The sequence below is a fragment of the Myxocyprinus asiaticus genome, chromosome 27 (genome assembly GCF_019703515.2).
Source record: "Myxocyprinus asiaticus isolate MX2 ecotype Aquarium Trade chromosome 27, UBuf_Myxa_2, whole genome shotgun sequence".
Taxonomy (NCBI): Eukaryota; Metazoa; Chordata; class Actinopteri; order Cypriniformes; family Catostomidae; genus Myxocyprinus; species Myxocyprinus asiaticus.
In genome coordinates this window covers 42160686-42178445 of record NC_059370.1, presented here as the reverse complement: position 1 = coordinate 42178445, position 17760 = coordinate 42160686, and the positions used below count along the sequence as shown (strand labels likewise).

Genomic DNA, 17760 nt, shown 5'->3' with positions numbered 1-17760 from the left:
TAGAGGGGCACCAGTTCTCAGCCAAATGACTGCAGGGCAACAAAACCTAATTTCTCAAATCCCAAACAAATAGTTCACCAAAAAAATAACACTTTGTCAGCGTTTACTCACCATTATGAGTTGAGGATGACCTCAAAGCTAACAGACATGGACTAAAAGCCTCAAAGTCTAACTTTACATTATACAAACATGTTTTTATGGATACTTGTAGAAGGTTATGAAGAGATGTAAGTCCTAAAGGCCTGAATATGAATAATAGTAATAGTGATACTTGGCAAATGTTTATTTACCACAAATAATTAAGGTCTAAAAACATTAACATGTTGCTTTATTTATTGTTTGTAAAAACAGTTTAATGCACACACTGAAAAGTTTGCTTTATTGAGCTTTGCAGAACTTTGCAGAAACTTTTTGGTTTCAGCTATGTTTGTGATCCACGCTACTAAGAAATTAACAGTCACTTTTACCATCACCCCACAAAATCTCACAATACAAGAATGTTCTCTCAACAGAAAATAACAGACTCAACTGATGTTGTAAAAAAAATAGTTTTTCAAATACTTTTTTGCTTTAAATAAAATTTTGTAATGTTGTGATTCACCTCGGAGCTGGTTGGTTTGGGTCATGGCTTAGAACTCTTTTATGAAGGTTTTTTGAAATCCCTATGGAAAACATAGAGTGAAAAATACTTCCAGGCACTGTTGCACTCTATTGATTTCAGTAGAGTTTGGGTAACATGCTGCAAAGCTACTGATGCAAAACTCTAAGCATAAAAATACACAGCACAAACACATATTGAGGGGAAAATCCATTTCAACTTATACATTATTATCAATACATTTCAAATTAATTATATTATAAACAACTTTTGTCTTGCTTCATGCACCTACTTTTTTTTTTTTACTATGCTGATCATGGTGCATTTATGGTTTGCCTTATCTGTGAAGGAAACAAACGATGCTGCTTAACATTTGGTACAGCCATTGCTTTGGGTGCGCCACCTCTGATGCCTTAAGATGCTGTCTAGGTAGGCAGCTCACTGGATTTTGGAACAGAGTCCGTCTCCAGTGTGTGATATTAGACATATAAATCCTTTGACTGACATAGTGTCAAAAGTTTCATGTCACGTATTTGTTTGCCAATGGCCTGATATGAAAAACATTACGCATTGTATTTCTTGAGCAGATCGCTCTGCCAGTGTCTCTTGCGGTCAGGGAAAAGTTTGGGGATGCGGATCTTCCTGAAGTCCTCGATACACTTCTTAAACTCTTCCTCCATCATTTTCTTCTCCTCTTCCTCTGAGTCTTTGCTCAGCGGACCACCGTTCTCTTTAGCGATGGAGGTAGTGTTGGAGACTGGTGTGTTGGTGGGTCGGGGCAGTGTTTTCAGAAGCAGGGTGGTGGGACATGTGGGACTGATATCAGGCAGAGGAGGGGGGCTTGGTTCTGGAGACAGGGGCAGTTCAGGGCTGTCCAGGGGTGGAAGGGGTGGAGGTGATGGAAGGGGGTCTGGGAGAGATCCATTGTCCAGATCCAGAGGAATGTAAGTGTCATCTTTGCTATAGATGAGGGGTGTACGCAGTTTATATACAGCCTCCTCCTCAGCTCTGACACTACCTGGCTCACTGATGCAGGGCGACATAGATGCTTTGACACCTGTCAACAAATTAACAAAAGTACAATTACATGAGTGATTAAGAATAGTGTGAAAGTTATATGTAAGTTTAGGTTTAAGGCTTTGGATCTGTGTAAATGAAATGCTACAGCATGCGTATTTATTGTGCACGGGAATCAACACACAACATGATACTTTGCACTGTGCGTCTTTGCAGTCAGTATGTTTGCATGCACTTCAACAGTTTGATTTGAGTTGGGACTAAAACAATTATTTATCTTTTTAAAATTTCAGATTTATGCAACCTGGTCTCTTTGCAATATACTTTTTGCATGGAGCATCATATTGCATCAATTTTTAATCCGCAAATGTTATATGTTATTTCTTAACTTTAAAAAGGATGGTGAGTTTTGTCTTTGTTTAGTTAAAACAGTTTACAATAGACAGATTAGGTAAGAAGCTGATATGGAAGACTTACTTTCAGTGCTTTTCTTTTTTAACAGGGTTAAGAAAGTTTTGCCAATTCTTTAGTTAATTGATAGTTTAAGTTATTAGCTCACCTGTCCTTGTTTAAGTTTAGTATGTTTATTTTTACTGTAGTTTTTTTTTTTAATTATTATTCTAATTGAAAATTAAACCTTTTTTACCCTGGCCATTGTGATACTTGTATACTACTTTTGACAGCTTCTTATGTTGATCCCAAACTTGGGTCGAAACATAATTGGGGGCTCGTCCGGGATAGATCCAACTTGGATTTGTTGTGTTTTGCATCGCTACTTTGATTTGATGTCCTTAAAATATGCGATTACGCATTGTGTCATGTATATTTGGACAATCAGATGAAGACTTTAGCTTGACTATGCAAACACCTCTGAAGATTGATTTTGACCGTAAACCTAGTGCAAACATAAACGTAATGAGTAATCATGTAAACATGGCTACAAATGCTCGCAAAAAAGATGACCAATTCAGTATGCAACTTCCACAATGATGACATTGCTATATATTTTGAATGACAAACATATAATCTTACATTTCCTAAGTGCATGTAATTTATTCATACTTAAAGACTAAATTTGAATGGAGTCTGTACGTTAAGTGGTTTGGACTGAATTGCAGAAGTTTAATACTTAAAACAAACCCTAATACTTAGAGCAAACACTTTAGAACAAACCCTGACCAACCAGAATGCTTGACTGAATGTTTAATTTGATTAAACGCCAACGCTTCACCTAGGAGCTTATGCTGGTCCATCATCAAAACCAGCACCAAACCAGCATGGAAGTTCATGCTTGTCCTCGCTGGTCTTCTCAGAAGGTATCTGTTCAGTATGTCCTCCCAGACGTCCCTCCCTTTTTCCTTCAGTGACCATTTTAAAGAGAATATCTAATCACATTATCCTTTTTCTGTTTGCATTATCAAAGCATTGTCTCTGCTTTGAAAAATTATTTGGACACTCAAGTCACAATTGAAAATGTATGAATGTCATTGCATTAGGTATCAAAATATCAAACCAAGTAGCATCTGCAAACAAACGCTGCTGGAGCTTTTCTCAGAAATAGCTTAACCTTTTTGGGAGCCATTTGTGCAATGATTTGTATCCAACTTTCTTTTATATGAAGCGCTGGGAAATCCAAATAATTTAAGCGAACTGGATCTTTCGAACAGTTCATGTAAATGAACAAGTTAAAGGAAATGATTCATTTATAGGCCTATGTAGAATTGGGAACTCAAATTAATTTTAGTGGGTTGGTTCATTTGGAAAGTATATATAAAGGTTCACATAAATGTTTCACTAATTCATGTGAGCCTGTGCTGCCTTAAAGTTCGTTAAAGGGGAAATTTTTAGGTTGTCTTTTTAGGTTGTCCCACAAAAACCTACCTGCAACGTTCTGGGAATGTTAGTTTATGGTTATAAAAAAAAAAATAGAACCCAAAGAGAACGGTCCTAGAACATTATGGAATTGGTTCCCAAAAACAAAACCCACAAACCGTAAGCTAACATTAGGGGAACGTTCTGTGTTTGCTGGGAAAGAAGCTTCACCAACACTGAACCACATGTGTAGTTCATCACATTAACTGAGGACGTTTGATGACCAGAAAGTGTCACAATACTATTTATTTTAATTTTGTACATAATATTGTTTTATCAGTTCAAACCAAACTTCTTTTTGCAAATGGTTTGCTTGAGTTAAGTGAGCTTAAATTAATTTTTTGTATCTAATGCAATGACATTCAGATATTTTTAACTGTGACTTAGTGTTCAAATAACTTTTGGGGCCCCTCCACACTTGACCCACTGCACTGAGCACATGTGTGGAGTTGATTAAAGGACTAAATAGCTGCTGATCGAGTAAGAACAGGTAGATCCAGACTGAGTGATGTTTATTTGGAAATGAGTATATCGAGAGGGTTGGGATTTGCTGGGAAGCATCCAGCGGGAAATGCAGCCAAATCTGTTTCCTGTCCCTTGATGTTTGTTTATTATCTCAGAGGCGTAAAGTGTGAGAAAATGCTCAGCTGCGTACGCCGTTGAGAATGGTGCCCCCAGCTTTCACTTGTGCACTATTGCATGTGCTTCTAAACACGCACACAAACACCGGCAGCGGCACTGGAACCCGCTTACATAACGGCTTGAAAAACTACTCGCCTCACGGAAAACCTCAGTAGAGCATTTCAGTGCTTGTTATGATCCGTGTGCGTGTGTGTGTGTGCATGCAGAACGAGTATTCATAGAATGTGGGATGGTGAGATTTTGTGGTGTTGGAGATTTTTTTTCCACTGAAGAGGAGAGAGAAAATGCGTAAGCTCCTCTCATGAGCGTTTCGGTATTCCTTAATGGGTGAATAAATATAGAGCCGCTGCATTCACTCAGTATGTGGATGTTTTTTAACATGCCAATTTTCAGAGTCGTATAATGGACACGTGTTTTTTGCCGTGGGTGTCTTTGAATGGCTGAGAAAATATTCACTGGGTGGACAAAAATGGGCGAGTTACATGTAAAGGAGTGAATCTCACAAAATCTGTCAACACAGTAAATAGTAATAGTAATCTCAAATTGTAAAAAAAAATAGTTTACTCAACTGTAAGTTTTTACTATTCTTACTAGTTTTAAGTTACCTTTACTCTCTTAACCCTAAAGTTGTCATTAATAAAAACATTTAAGTGGTCCTAATTAAACGGTACTTGAAATGTCACATTTTGGAATCATAACTCAAATATATCTGTTCTTTAAACTTTGGCTTCAAGTACTACTAACTCAAAATTATCAAGTGCAAAATTGCAGCTGTGTGGAATACCCATAAGATCTTGCACTTGACTGTTTGGTCAAAACAAGGGAACTTATGTAGAAAAATAATCATTCTTATTTGAAAATGTATTTAGTTTGAATTCTTATGACTATTGTTGTTGTTTTGTTGTAGCTGGTTGATAGTTGAGATTTTTGTGAAGTCACCATGAGGGTGATTAATGTTACCTCTGGTGAACTTGGAGCCTGTTAAATTTAAGCCATTCTTCTTTACTCAATTGAACTTTACAACAGTGCAGATTTATGTGCAGTACGTAGTACTGAGTATATCCAATGTGCCATGTGGCTAACCAAGAGTCCAGTCATAACTTCCCTCTTACTGTTAGACGTGATAACTCTACTTAAATATAAACAACGATACTTTAATCACAGATGAGTTAAGTTTCCTTGTAACTAGTTGACGCTACTTAAAAAAATGTGTTCAGTTTACTTGAGCCAAATAAGTACATTTACTCAGATATTTCAAGGCAATTGGTTTGCATGCTTTTTCTAAATAAAATCAGTTGCTTAGATTTTACAATGAAGAACACATTAGATTATTCTTGATTATTAAAACAATTAGATATTATTTAAAGTATACAGTATGTACGTATATCAAGGTAGTAGCCCTTAATGTGTGCTGATTTAACCCTCAGAGACCTAAGCATAGAGATTGATGATTTTCTATTTTCCTCCTTGAATGTGTTTTTAGAATTATAAAAATATGGGGGCCTGGGTAGCTCAGCAATTAAAGATGCTGACTACCACACCTGGAGTCGCAAGTTCATAATCCAGGGCGTGCTGAGTGACTCCAGTCAGGCTTCCTAAGCAACCAATTGGCCCGGTTGCTAGGGTGAGTAGAGTCACACTGGGTTAACCTCCTCGTGGTCGCTATAATGTGGTTCTCACTCTCTGTGGGGCGTGTGGTGAGTTGTGCATGGATGCTGTGGAGAATAGCGTGAAGCCTCCACATGCACTAGGTCTCCGCAGTAACATGCTCAACAAGCCACGTGATAAGATGCGTGGATTGACGGTCGCAGAGGCAACTGAGATTCATCCTCCACCACCCGGATTGAGGCAAGTCACTATGCCAATACAAGGACTTAAAGTGCATAGGGAATTGGGCATTTCCAATTGGAGAGAAAATGGAAGAAAAAAAAATATAAAAATCTTGATATTTAAGCTTTTTTTTTAGTTTTGGGGTTAATTTTGTGACTTCAGAAAAAATGGGAAAATCTAGATTTTTTAACACATTTTTTATGATATGTCTATTGTGTGACTTTAGCAAGCTGTGACATTACATTTTTTCCCACCAAAACTGTTGAGTGTCAGCTAATATGCATAGTTTTTATTATTATTTTAAATATAAAAAAAATAGGTATTGTTTAATTGCTAAAATAAAATGTTGCAATTATGTTGTGCTGTGTTTCTGAGGGTTAAAGTACAGTATTACAGTAATGAAAATCACTATTGAAAAAGGAAAAATCTTAAAAGAAAAACATTTGACACATTGTGGCAATGAGAATATTGGTGGAAAATATGCCATGAACATTTCACTGTCATGAAAATAATGTCAGAATGCAAAACAAACAAAAAAAATATTACAGGGAGAGTTCACTCATATAAAAATATCCACATTCACGTCCACTGAATAAAAGAGCAGCGTTAACATTCTTCAAATTTCCCCTCGTGTTGCACGGAAGAAAGAAAGTCATACAGGTAAATGATGAAAGTCCTTAACATAGGTTTATTGTCTTTATGCAAGATTTAATTATAAAATAATAATAATAATTTAACTTTAGAATTTGGGCTGAAATGTGACCTGGAGAAGTTTAGTGAGATTCACCCAAAAAGGAAAACTGTTTTTTGCTGTAATAAAATCTAAAAGTGGTTTTAAAAAACATAAAAGTATCTTTTTCTTTACCCATTTTTTTTTTTTTTTTTTTTTCAGGCACTCCATCTGTTGTCATGGCACATTTTTACAGCACCATCATTATTGCTATGAGCAACATGAATGTGTTATGAGAACAAGGCCCTCATTAATGTGTGTGTGTGTGTGTGTGTGTGTGTGTGTGTGTGTGTGTGTGTGTGTGTGTGTGTGTGTGTGTGTGTGTGTGTGCATGGCCATGAATGTGAGAAATAATAATTATCACTATAATGTTCACGAAACAAGCACTCAGTTTAAGAAGTTATTCATCAACATTGAAAGGAATATTCTGGATTCAAAATTAATCTCTATGGACAATGTCAATCACCACAGAAAATAATTTTGACTCATCTCATAGTTTGTAAAAACAAGCAAATTAACATACAGTTTTATCACACACAAAAATCCTGTTGACACTCTTAATGTTTACATATGGTATCTTTATTTTTTAAACAGTGTTTATTTTCATGTTTATGAGCTGGACCCATTCACTTCCATTGTAATTCTTTTTTTTTTTGATTGAGCTAAACTTGTACTGAACCTGGAAGATTCCTTCACCAAAAACAGAAGCTTTGTATCTCTGCATTAAATCCCTCCTGTGCACTTGCCCCATAGACTTCCATTGTAAGTGTGTTGCTGCGTAACCACAATTTTTGCTTGTTTTGACATTCACACTGTTTCACACAGACAGTCTTAGATAATACACAAGGACAATACCCCTTACATAAGAACACTTAATAGTGATCTAGACTTCTATATGAAAAATAAACACTTTGTAAACTATATAATGTGTCTTGAGTATCATGTAATCTTGATCTGGCCTTCAGTGGGCCATGGGATGCTTTTCAAAGAAAAAAATAATGCATATTGTCTCGTATTGCATATTGTTATGGCTCATAATGGCTTTATGATGCAGTCACATCTCCTCCAGAGGCAAAATGCACATTAATGACTCTGGATTTAAAAACAACCACTCTCAATATTTGTACTGTAAATATCCCCATGAAGAAATATAGTTGACCTTTTATAATAAATGCTTGTTGGAAGCTGACATGACATTCCTGACCTAACAGGAAAAAAAAGCCCATTATTATTTATTTTTGATTTTTTTATTTGCAATTTCAAGTAAAATGTGTAAAATGTAAATACAATTTAAATATACTGCCATTATGTAATGGTAGTCTTTTAAAAATTAAAAATTAAAATAATACATTAAAATCAAAATTACATTTAATTTTTTTTTAAATAAAATAAAAAGAGATTTTCTAATTTGTTAATTAGGAGGAAGAGTTTTTTTTTTTTTTTTTTGCTCCTATTTATTACATTTGTAATGTTTATTAATTAATTAATTTATATATATATATATATATATATATATATATATATATATATATATATATATATATATATATATATATAATTTATTTATTTATTTTGAAATACTTGCCCCAACTTCCTCAGATAAAATGTATCTACATTTATATAATTAACCTCTGTCTGAATGTGATTTTATTTTTGCTCACATGTTTACCCAACAGCTACAGCAAAAATATGAACGATGTTATACTGGAATTTTAGTTCGTTAAACAATTTCTAACTTAAGAGGGTTTGGAATGAGGGGTTTGAAACCAACACAAAACTAGAGAAAACAAGCACTTGTGTAATTGGACCTCAACCTTATAGTTACTGAGATATAGCCCTTGTGACAACTTAACCCAGTCTCCCCTAAATCAGAAATGTTTGTAGGACAGTTCAGGGAGAAAACAACATGAAACAGATAAACAATGCTGTGAGTGACGTATCATTGTTGTATGTGTTCCTCCATCTGTGCAATGCTTGTCTGCTCTCTGAACAATGCAGACGTGGGTTGTAATTAATCCCACTGTGTCAATATTTGTCTTGTAATTCTCATTGAACTTTCTCCCAGAGTCCCTTATTAATCTGCAGTGACAGCTGCCTGCACTGTGACGGATACTTAACACATTACGCACAAGCCAATCCTAATCTGACTCGCAGTGTATGAACGCAAGCGAGAGAGATGTGTTGATCTGAAAAGAGTTATGAAAATAAACAATAATCTAGCTAAAAACCTGTATTTGTAAGTACAGTTTTGCTCATACACTGGCATACCCCATGCAGAGGCTTGTGGAGTCAACATATGACATTAAGAACCAGGAGAATTTGTATAATTTCATGTATTATTTTGTCTTGCAGAGTTGAGCTGTGAAGTTGCACAAGTCCTATGCAGCATGTGGTTTAAGAGTTGGCCGTCCATTCTGGTAAATCTCTTTGGGTCAGGCTGCTGAGGATATGGGGCTCTCTGCAGATTATTGACTATTAGAGGGCAGATTACAGCCTGCAGATGGCAGAGGTGATTCCAAGCTTGCTGGCTTCTGTTTGGCCAAGGTGATCTCATTAGCATTAGTAGATATTCATAAGTAACATTTATGCATATATTTTTGTACGTTTGTAACACTTTAATGTGCGTACAACTTTAGAGATGTACAAAATGCATTTCAAGCCCCCTGCATTATGTGAAGGCCGTCTAAGGACACATCCACACTGGTCTGTTTTCAATTGAGAACTCAGTTTTCAGTGTCCTAATGTCATCGGTTTCCAAAGTTTACCATAATGGAGAGCTTTTTCGAAATGGAGGAAATCGCCATTCTAGTGTGAATGAGAGGCGTAAATGATGAACATGTATTAGTGTGGATGTGGCCTTAATCCGTTTTCATTTGAAAATGCCATTCTAGTGAGAATGAGAGGCGTAATCATAGCAAATTTGTGTGTTTTCAAAACATCTGATCATAACACAATTTTAATTTCGATTAGTCGATTAGTCGATTAGTCGTTTGAACAATGGCAGACAGGGGTGGTAGACGTTTTTGAAGTTCAGGAAACCTGTTTGGAAACGTATTTCTGTCAAATTCAATAACATAAGACTGACTATTTGACCTGAAATGTGTGTGTGCTGTGTATATTTATGCTCATTAGAGTATCACGTTGTTCTTCTTGCATCACCTGTATTAAAGGAATATTACGGTTTCAATACAATTTAAGCTCAACCAACAACACTGAGGCATAATGTTGATTACCACCAAAAAAATTTTTGACTCATCCCTCCCTCATTTTTAAAAAGAGGGACGAGCCAAAATGATTAGTGTGGTAATCAGTATTATGCCCCAAATTCTGTAGATCGAGTTTAACTTGAATTGAACCTGGAATATTCCTTTAAAATCAGTTGTAAGTCAATTCTCCCATGCGCTGCATGTGAGCACTGTTTGAATGGAGCAGAGATGCTGTCTATGAAGAATGGTCCAAATCGCTCTCTCATGAGGCTCCATTTCAGTTAGGATGCTGCCATAGAAGACAGCTGCCAATGTAGGCAGGGGGCAGCAAGGTAACTCACAAGGTTTTGGAACAGATCCTTCATCTCATGAGGTCATAACATAAATTTGTGTCCAAACATTTGACTGGTATTGTAAGATGGAAAGGGTAAAACTTAAGAAGCTCAGCTCATCAGTCCAGGGAGGTTCTCCCCTCCGTCTTTCTCAGCAGATGAGTTTCAAGCTCTCTCCGTCAATGACTCTTTTAATTAGAAAAGCTACAAATTTGACCACACACTGAAGATATGGTCAATCACACTAGATTTTTAGCATGCAAAATTACTTCAGACCCTGTCATGAATAAAGGGCAAAAGGAAATGATGTCACAGTCCAGGGCTTCTGTTTAAAATACATTTAATTATAAATAGTCAGTATTGAAATATACCATCTACTCCACTTTCCAGCAATATTTAAAACCATGCAGCTTCTCTTTTTAATTAAGCTTTGCATTTTGTTTAACCTTATATTGGTGCAAAACCACCAAAATGGGTTTGTTTGATTTTCTCTGATTTTACTATAACTACATTTTTGCAAAATTATTTTACGTGCCTCGTTTCCAGTTTCCTGGTGAAATGAACACTAGAGGCACTACAACAACAATGACTTCTATTCGCTTTTACACAAATCACGAGTAAAACGGCATTATCAATTTATAAACAGCTGTTCCTCACACAATGCTAGCTCATGACGTCTAAACACTTGCGATCGATTTTAATGTTTGCACTTCATTTACAAGCTTGATCAAGTGTGACCAAATTGCACAGTAGCTCAACTGACAAGTGTTGCACTTGCGATGTAAAGAACCGGGATACGAGTCCCGAAGAGCACGCGACATGTGAGCTGAAAGTGTTTTAGGAGCACCATTAAATGACATGGTCAGGGCTGGATTGGTAATCTGGCATACCTGGCATTTTCCCAGTGGGCTGACGCACTTTGGGGCTGATCAGGTGCGGACTGGCCATCGGGAGAAACGGGCCGAATGGGCCACGATAAGCTGAAATGAGCCACCGCATTATGCAGAACGGGCCACAAAAACGGTGCCGCGATATGCCGAAGGGGCCTGCGATATGCAGAAAAGGATAGCGACACCACCACCCTTTTGGGCCAGTTTGTATGTAAAATCCTGGGCCGATTTCTCATCCCAGTCCACCCCTGGACGTGATTGTTTTTTTTGTTTTTTCCCCTTTTTCACCCAAATTGGAACGCCCAATTCCCAGTGCACTTTTTTTTTTTTTTTAAGTCCTCCTGTTCATGTAGTGATTAGCCTCAATCTGGGTGGCAGAGGATGAATCCCAGTTGCCTCCACGTCTGAGACCATCAACCTGTGCATCTTATCATGTGGCTTGTTGAGCGCGTTGCCATGGAGACATAGCGTGTGTGGAGGCTTCACGCCATCCACTGCGGCATCCACGCTCAACTCACCACGCGCCCCACCGAGAACGAACAACATTATAGAGACCACGAGGAGGTTACCCCATGTGACTCTACCCTCCTTAGCAACCATGCCAATTTGGTTGCTTAGGAGACCTGGCTGGAGTCACTCAGCACGCCCTGGGATTCGAACTAGCGAACTCCAGGGGTGGTAGCCAGCATATTTTACCACTGAGCTACCCAGGCCTCCCTGGATGTAATTGTTTCAGTAATTGCGTATTTATCTCACATTAGTTTTTTTATGACACTATCGGTTAATTTTTAGGTTATTTCAAACCGATAGAGCATTAACCTTAAAAATACCAACTTGCTTTTGGCACCATGCAGTGGACATTTCCCATCAGAACTGCCGCATAATATAATTTCACAAAAATGCAGCCACAGTGATGTAATTTTCATGAGATCATGCTGTATTTTCAGCCAAGAGGTGACATGGTTACATATCGATCCTCTATTGGTCTAATGTCTTTTCTTAGAGAAAGATAAAAATTTGTCACAAATGCTTACATATGCTTGCGTACTCATGTTTGTTTGTGTATGTATGGAAGTGAAAGGAGTCTAGTGTGTCTAGGAGAGTCTAAGGTGTCACTAAATCTAGCATGACAGCATGTTTTCAACACCTTCCCGTTGGAGATCATGGCAAGACCTGAATGACAGCTGGCCTGACCATCTATAAATAACACCATCGGCATCAGCACACACAATACGACAAGTATACTGGAAGGATTAACACACTGGTAAACACACAAAAAAAGGATTTATTTACAGCTGAAAGTCCAAGCTGCTCATTTCCATACAATGAAAATAAAAAGGTAACAGCCCTGTTGGGCAAAGATTAACATTAATTTTAGTCTCTTCCTCACACAAAGCTATCATAGGGCTTGAGAAGACTTTGAATAGAGAGCCCAAGTTGTATAGACTTCTTTAATGATGGTTTCATGATGCATTTTTGTCCTTTTTTAAGCTTGACAGCCCGTAGTCCCCCTCAACTTTCGTTCATTGTATGGAAGAGAGCAGCTCAGACATACTGCCTGATGTCTCCTTTCGTTTCCACAGAATAAAGAAAGTCATTCAGGTTTGAAACAACATCACGGTGAGTAAACAATGACCCATTGGTTGAATTATTCTTTTACTTTTAACGTCATCAGTGATGCATTTTTTTAAATTATTTATTTGTGCATGTCTAGATGGCGAACCAGCATCCATGACGCAACATATGCTGGTTACTCCCTTATTAAGACACACATTTAAACATGTTGTTCCCTAGTTCTTCATTGGAGGAGAAATGTGGGCTGCTCAGTGTGCCAGCAGAGCCACCACACAATCTTAATTAGATAGATTAGACACAGCGACACAAAGGCTGGTTCGGTAATCTGCTTCGTCTGAGCTGGTTATAGGATTGTTCTGGTTTTCATTCTGGCCGTTATATGTTCGTGCTTTGAAGTCTATGTGGAGAGAACACAAGAAGAGCAATATGAAAGAGAGAAATTTAGAAAAAGTATCTAACAGAATAAAATAATTTAGAGATGCGAGCTTGGAGGAACACGATAATCTGAAAAACATAATCTGGTTTAATGCCTCAATTTCTTATAAACCTCTTCCTGAGCAACAGAGAGCTGCCAAATATTAAAGCCAACATCAAATCAAAAGTTTTTTTCTCCCCTTTACTCCCCAATTTGGAATTCCTAATATGCCCTAAATCCTTGTGGTGGCATAGTGACTAGTGACTCAATCTGGGTGGTGGAGGACAAATCTCAGTTGCCTCAGCGTCTGAGACTGTCAATCCACACATTTTATCATGTGGTTTGTTGAGTGCGTTACCGCAGAGACCTAGCACGTGTGGAGGCCCATGCTATTCTCCATGGCATCTGCGCAACTCACCACACACCCCACTGAGAGCGAGAACCACATTATAGCGACCACGAGGAGGTTACCCCATGTGAATCTACCCTCCTTAGCAACCGGGCCAATTTGGTTGCTTAGGAGACCTGGCTGGAGTCACTCAGCACGCCCTAGATTCGAACTTGCGACTCCAGGGGTGGTAGTCAGCGTCAATACTCGCTGAGCTAACCAGGCCCCGAAACATCTGAAAGTTATGGTTTATTAGGTCTCTGGTAAAAGACATGACTTACAGTACTTCAGATTAATAATGAACTAATTTCATTGCCATAATTGGATATTTGTTTGCAAAGCACGTTTGATGTTTTGATAAAGTATGCAAATATATGCAAATGCATTCAATGTAGATGTTTTATATTTAGGACAAAGTACTTCTTGAATAATTGTTTTTATTCATGCTTTCATAAAGACATTTTAAGGCTAGCATTTCACTATAAACAATGCCCACATATGACCTTTGAAAGACAGTGGGGTGATTGAGATTGCAGTGGAATTAAATGAATAACTGAGGCCTGCACATGTGCCATTGTACAAATGAATAAATTAATGCTTGATATATATTATCCCAGAGGACACTTCATAACTACGGTCCAATGCAGAACTCCCTCATTTTTTACAAACAGTTTATTATGTAGCCTGAGGCCGCAACGGATTTGTGTTACCTGAAAATTCTTTCATTTAAAGCTCTAAACATGTAACTCGGTCAAAAAGCCACACAAACAAGGGTCTTGCTCACATAAAATGGAAGAAAGCTTTAACTAAATGACAAAAGTACTAATATAATCTTCAAAATCAAAAGTTTGGTGTGTCATTATAAAGAACAAGGCTACCTGATCTTTATTACACACTGTTTGTTTGTTCACAGAAAACATCACTGGAATGCCCAAACATCAATTACTGAATAAACCTGAATAATCCATTTAAATTAGAAATAGGCACATATTTAACTGATAAAACTACAATAATATTGTCAAATGAAATGTAAGATAATAAAAGGATTTAAATTCATGTTGATTCTGTACACTCGTCATAAGTGACTAAATTATTTATATCTCAGTAAATGGCAAGATCCATTATGGGTATGGTTCAACTGATCAGGACACTCTAGTCGGCCTGAAAATGAACATCTGAGCTTCATGTTACGGCTCCCATCTTCAACCCTTCAATACAGCCATATAAAATACGAAATGCTTAATAGCACAGTCAATACAGTACCACCTCATTTCTTTTGCACTTTCAGGCAATGTTATATTATTTTATGTTATGCAATTAAAGGAATAGCTCAGGTTCAATACAAGTTAAGCTCAGTTAACAGTATTTGTGGCATTACGTTGAATACCACAAATAATTATTTATTTTAAAAAAAAGGAAAAAAAGGGGCACGTACAATAATAGTGAATGGTGGCAGTCCATTCCCATGCTGAAATGCAGACGGTTTCAAAAGTAAAGCCACAAGACGTAAACACTACACGTTAAAAGGATTTAAGTGTTATAAAATCGCTCACTAACTTATCTGGGTATATTACAAATTCATTGTCATGACAACGAAACCCTGTAATCCCAGTACTAGATATATAGTATTAGTATTAGAATGAACTGATCACACTAAAATCATGGTAAGACGTATAATGTTTAAATCTTGTAGCTATAAATTTGAAACAATGTGTATTTGAAATGTTGAGGACTGGCCCCATTCACTTTCATTTTAAGCACCTTACCGCTTAAAAAACTGCTTTTTTTAATAAACGATGCACAAGTGAAATTATTTTTGTGGTAATAACTTTATGCCACAAATGTTGTTGATTGAACTTAAATTGTGTTGAACTAAGAACATTATTTTAATAGATTGTTCCAATTCAAAAACCCTGCAATCCCGTGTACACCATTGGCTAAAGACGTATGATGCTAATAATTGAAACTGTTTGATATACTCAATGCAAAACAACTTTTCTAACTTTTTTTAGTCCCATGGTATTGCTGGATATCCACAAGCCCAGTGGCACTCCTAATTCACTATCTGTTTTTAAAGATGAATCGTTTTATAGCCATTAAAATGTAATAGTTTCCTGCTTCTTTGACCCCAAGATAATAATGACCCAAAATTCGAATCTATTACATATGTATTGTTGGCAAGGATGGCCAACTGTTTAAAAACTTTAAAATCGATTTGAGAGGTTGACAGAGGAGAATTGTGAAGTTATAAAGTCTAACCTTCCAAAGCCCTTTCAAATGGCTCATTTGCCAGTTCGACCAGTCAGTGTCCAACTTTTAGCTGGACAACATACTTTATATCAAGCTCAACAGTACAACGTTGTGCTTCACAAAAGCTGAAAAAGCAATAAGAATGCATGTAGAAAGGGGCAGGCGGTCTTTTGATGAGGGGATGATTTCAATGGGGATTTCATCGAAGGGATGAAAGGTTACTTAGGTAGGAGGCATGAAGGATTTTGTTGCGGAAAGGTCTAGATGGAGGTGTTGGGTATTGATCTAGAAGCTTCTACATCTACTGCAGGTGATCTCGGGTTGAGACAGGGAGGAGACACTGGAACACAGGTTGGAAGTCACTCACGGTAGAATACATATTCGGTGTAGCTGGTCCAGATTTTGTCGTCAGTCTGTTCGTGGGCGAAGGCGCAAGTCCCTGTCGAGTTGCAAGCCACCATGTGGAAGCCGGCATCAGCTAACCGGTCAAAAGCCTGCTCCAAGAAGGTAAACTTGAGGTAATAGCGGGACGTGTAGCGCTCCGGTGGGCGATCAGGGTCACGACTGTCGTTCAACGTTTCCCCGAATACCTCCTTGGCAAGAGAGGTCTTCCCGCACACCATAATCCGAGCCACTCGCCGGAACTTGGCGTCTGTTTGACTGTCACGGCCTAGAGTGTAGGAGCCCCGATAGCCAATCGTGATGAATCCAGAACGTTTGCCGTCACCTCCACCCAACGCCAGACTGGAACAGGCGGCCGCCCCCAGGGAAGCCAGATTGCGGGTGATGTCAGTGCTAGGCGACGACTCTTCAGGGTCGCTTTGACAGCCCTCGTCGCCCAGAGAGTTCTGCTTACTGATCTTCGGTGCCAACAGTTTGACAAGTTCAGGGAGATTGAAAAATTCTGCTTCTCGCTGCAAGCGTCCTCGCTCTGGGAAATGGTCAGGAAGAACGAGTCGCTGGTCTCGCATGTAGTCTAGAATGTAACGGAAAAGGAAGCCATCTCTGTCGACGAAAAAACGACCCTTGGTGTCGCGAGCCAAGCCCTTGGTGGTCTTCTGACTGAACATCTCCCACAACATGGAGTCTGGCACACTTGTTAAAGTTGAGTAGCGGGTAATATAAACCTGGCCCCCAACATTTAGCTCGATAATCTCTGGAAAAGGCAGTTCTCCAACAGGAACGCCACTGCCGTTGTCAGGTAAAGCCATTTCTGAGACGGCCAATTAATCTTTATGAGTCTATGTCCACCTGGAACAGATATGCACACTGTTTGGATCAATATATTCTATGTAGAGTTAATATATCAATATTGTACTGTCCAAAATATCCCATTGAATGTACATTGCATCTTCAGTTCACAATGACAGTCTCAGAACACTATTAAAGGTGTTTAAAATGAAATTTTATGTAAATTAACATACGTGATTAGGAAAAGGGTCTTGCTCATGCAATTGAGAAACAAAATGCATCCTGTATAGACTTTTCAGATGGTCACTTTCAGCTGTCGGTGTCCATACTCGATCTTCCCGAACAAATAAACGTCCAATTCTCCGACACCCACCATCAGTGTAAATACAGTTATTGAAACAGCACTCTTAAAAAAGATCATATGAACAGCTTGATAGTGCGTGAATGTAAAGTATCATCATGAAAATGTGTCTAGGAGTGCCATGTGAATGAATAACTTCGATAAAAAATTTAAAAAAAATCCCACGGGGTCCATAGAAACCAGAAGTCGAATCTGACGTTCCTCTCGCTGTGCGCGCAACAACCGGACTGTTTTATAATATTCCTGAACGCTAACCCCGCCCCACACACGTGACGTCATTAGCACTGCATAGTTAATCGTTCAACCCCACCAGAGACATCTATAGCAGAGATGGGTCACTTCTATTCAAATGAATGGGAGAAATTAGAACGCCCAACTGCAGCCAACGAATGTAGAAAGGAAGCCCCGCCTTACAGGTAAAAGAGCCAATCACCTTTTAGATACAGACAACGCTTGTCAATCA

The 17760-nt window shown here is 38.1% G+C and overlaps 1 protein-coding gene across 5 annotated transcripts; it reads right to left on the bottom strand.

Annotated features, from left to right (window-relative positions):
• Nucleotides 1-327: 327 nt before the first annotated feature.
• Nucleotides 328-17550, bottom strand: LOC127417955 (BTB/POZ domain-containing protein KCTD12-like). 5 transcript variants are annotated; one of them, XM_051658247.1, is made up of 3 exons: nucleotides 17170-17550; nucleotides 16113-16996; nucleotides 328-1655 (listed from the first exon to the last, which is right to left on the bottom strand). In XM_051658247.1, the coding sequence occupies exons 2-3, from the start codon at nucleotides 16954-16956 to the stop codon at nucleotides 1162-1164; spliced, it is 1338 nt and encodes a 445-aa protein (XP_051514207.1). In that variant the 5' UTR covers nucleotides 16957-16996; nucleotides 17170-17550; the 3' UTR covers nucleotides 328-1161. The 5 variants fall into 5 exon arrangements, 3 of the variants coding, with proteins under 3 accessions (XP_051514207.1, XP_051514208.1, XP_051514209.1); XM_051658248.1 differs by lacking the exon at nucleotides 328-1655 and adding an exon at nucleotides 8279-13089; XR_007893346.1 differs by lacking the exon at nucleotides 328-1655 and adding an exon at nucleotides 12991-13089 and having other exon boundaries at nucleotides 15968-16996; nucleotides 17170-17549.
• Nucleotides 17551-17760: the final 210 nt, after the last annotated feature.

Coding starts and splice junctions, on each gene's coding strand:
- LOC127417955 (XM_051658247.1), bottom strand. CDS start 16,956: ATGGCTTTACCTGACAACGGCAGTGGCGTTCCTGTTGGAGAACTGCCT. Junction 1,656..16,112: donor CACCGAATATGTATTCTACC/GTGAGTGACTTC, acceptor ATTTGTTGACAG/GTGTCAAAGCATCTATGTCG.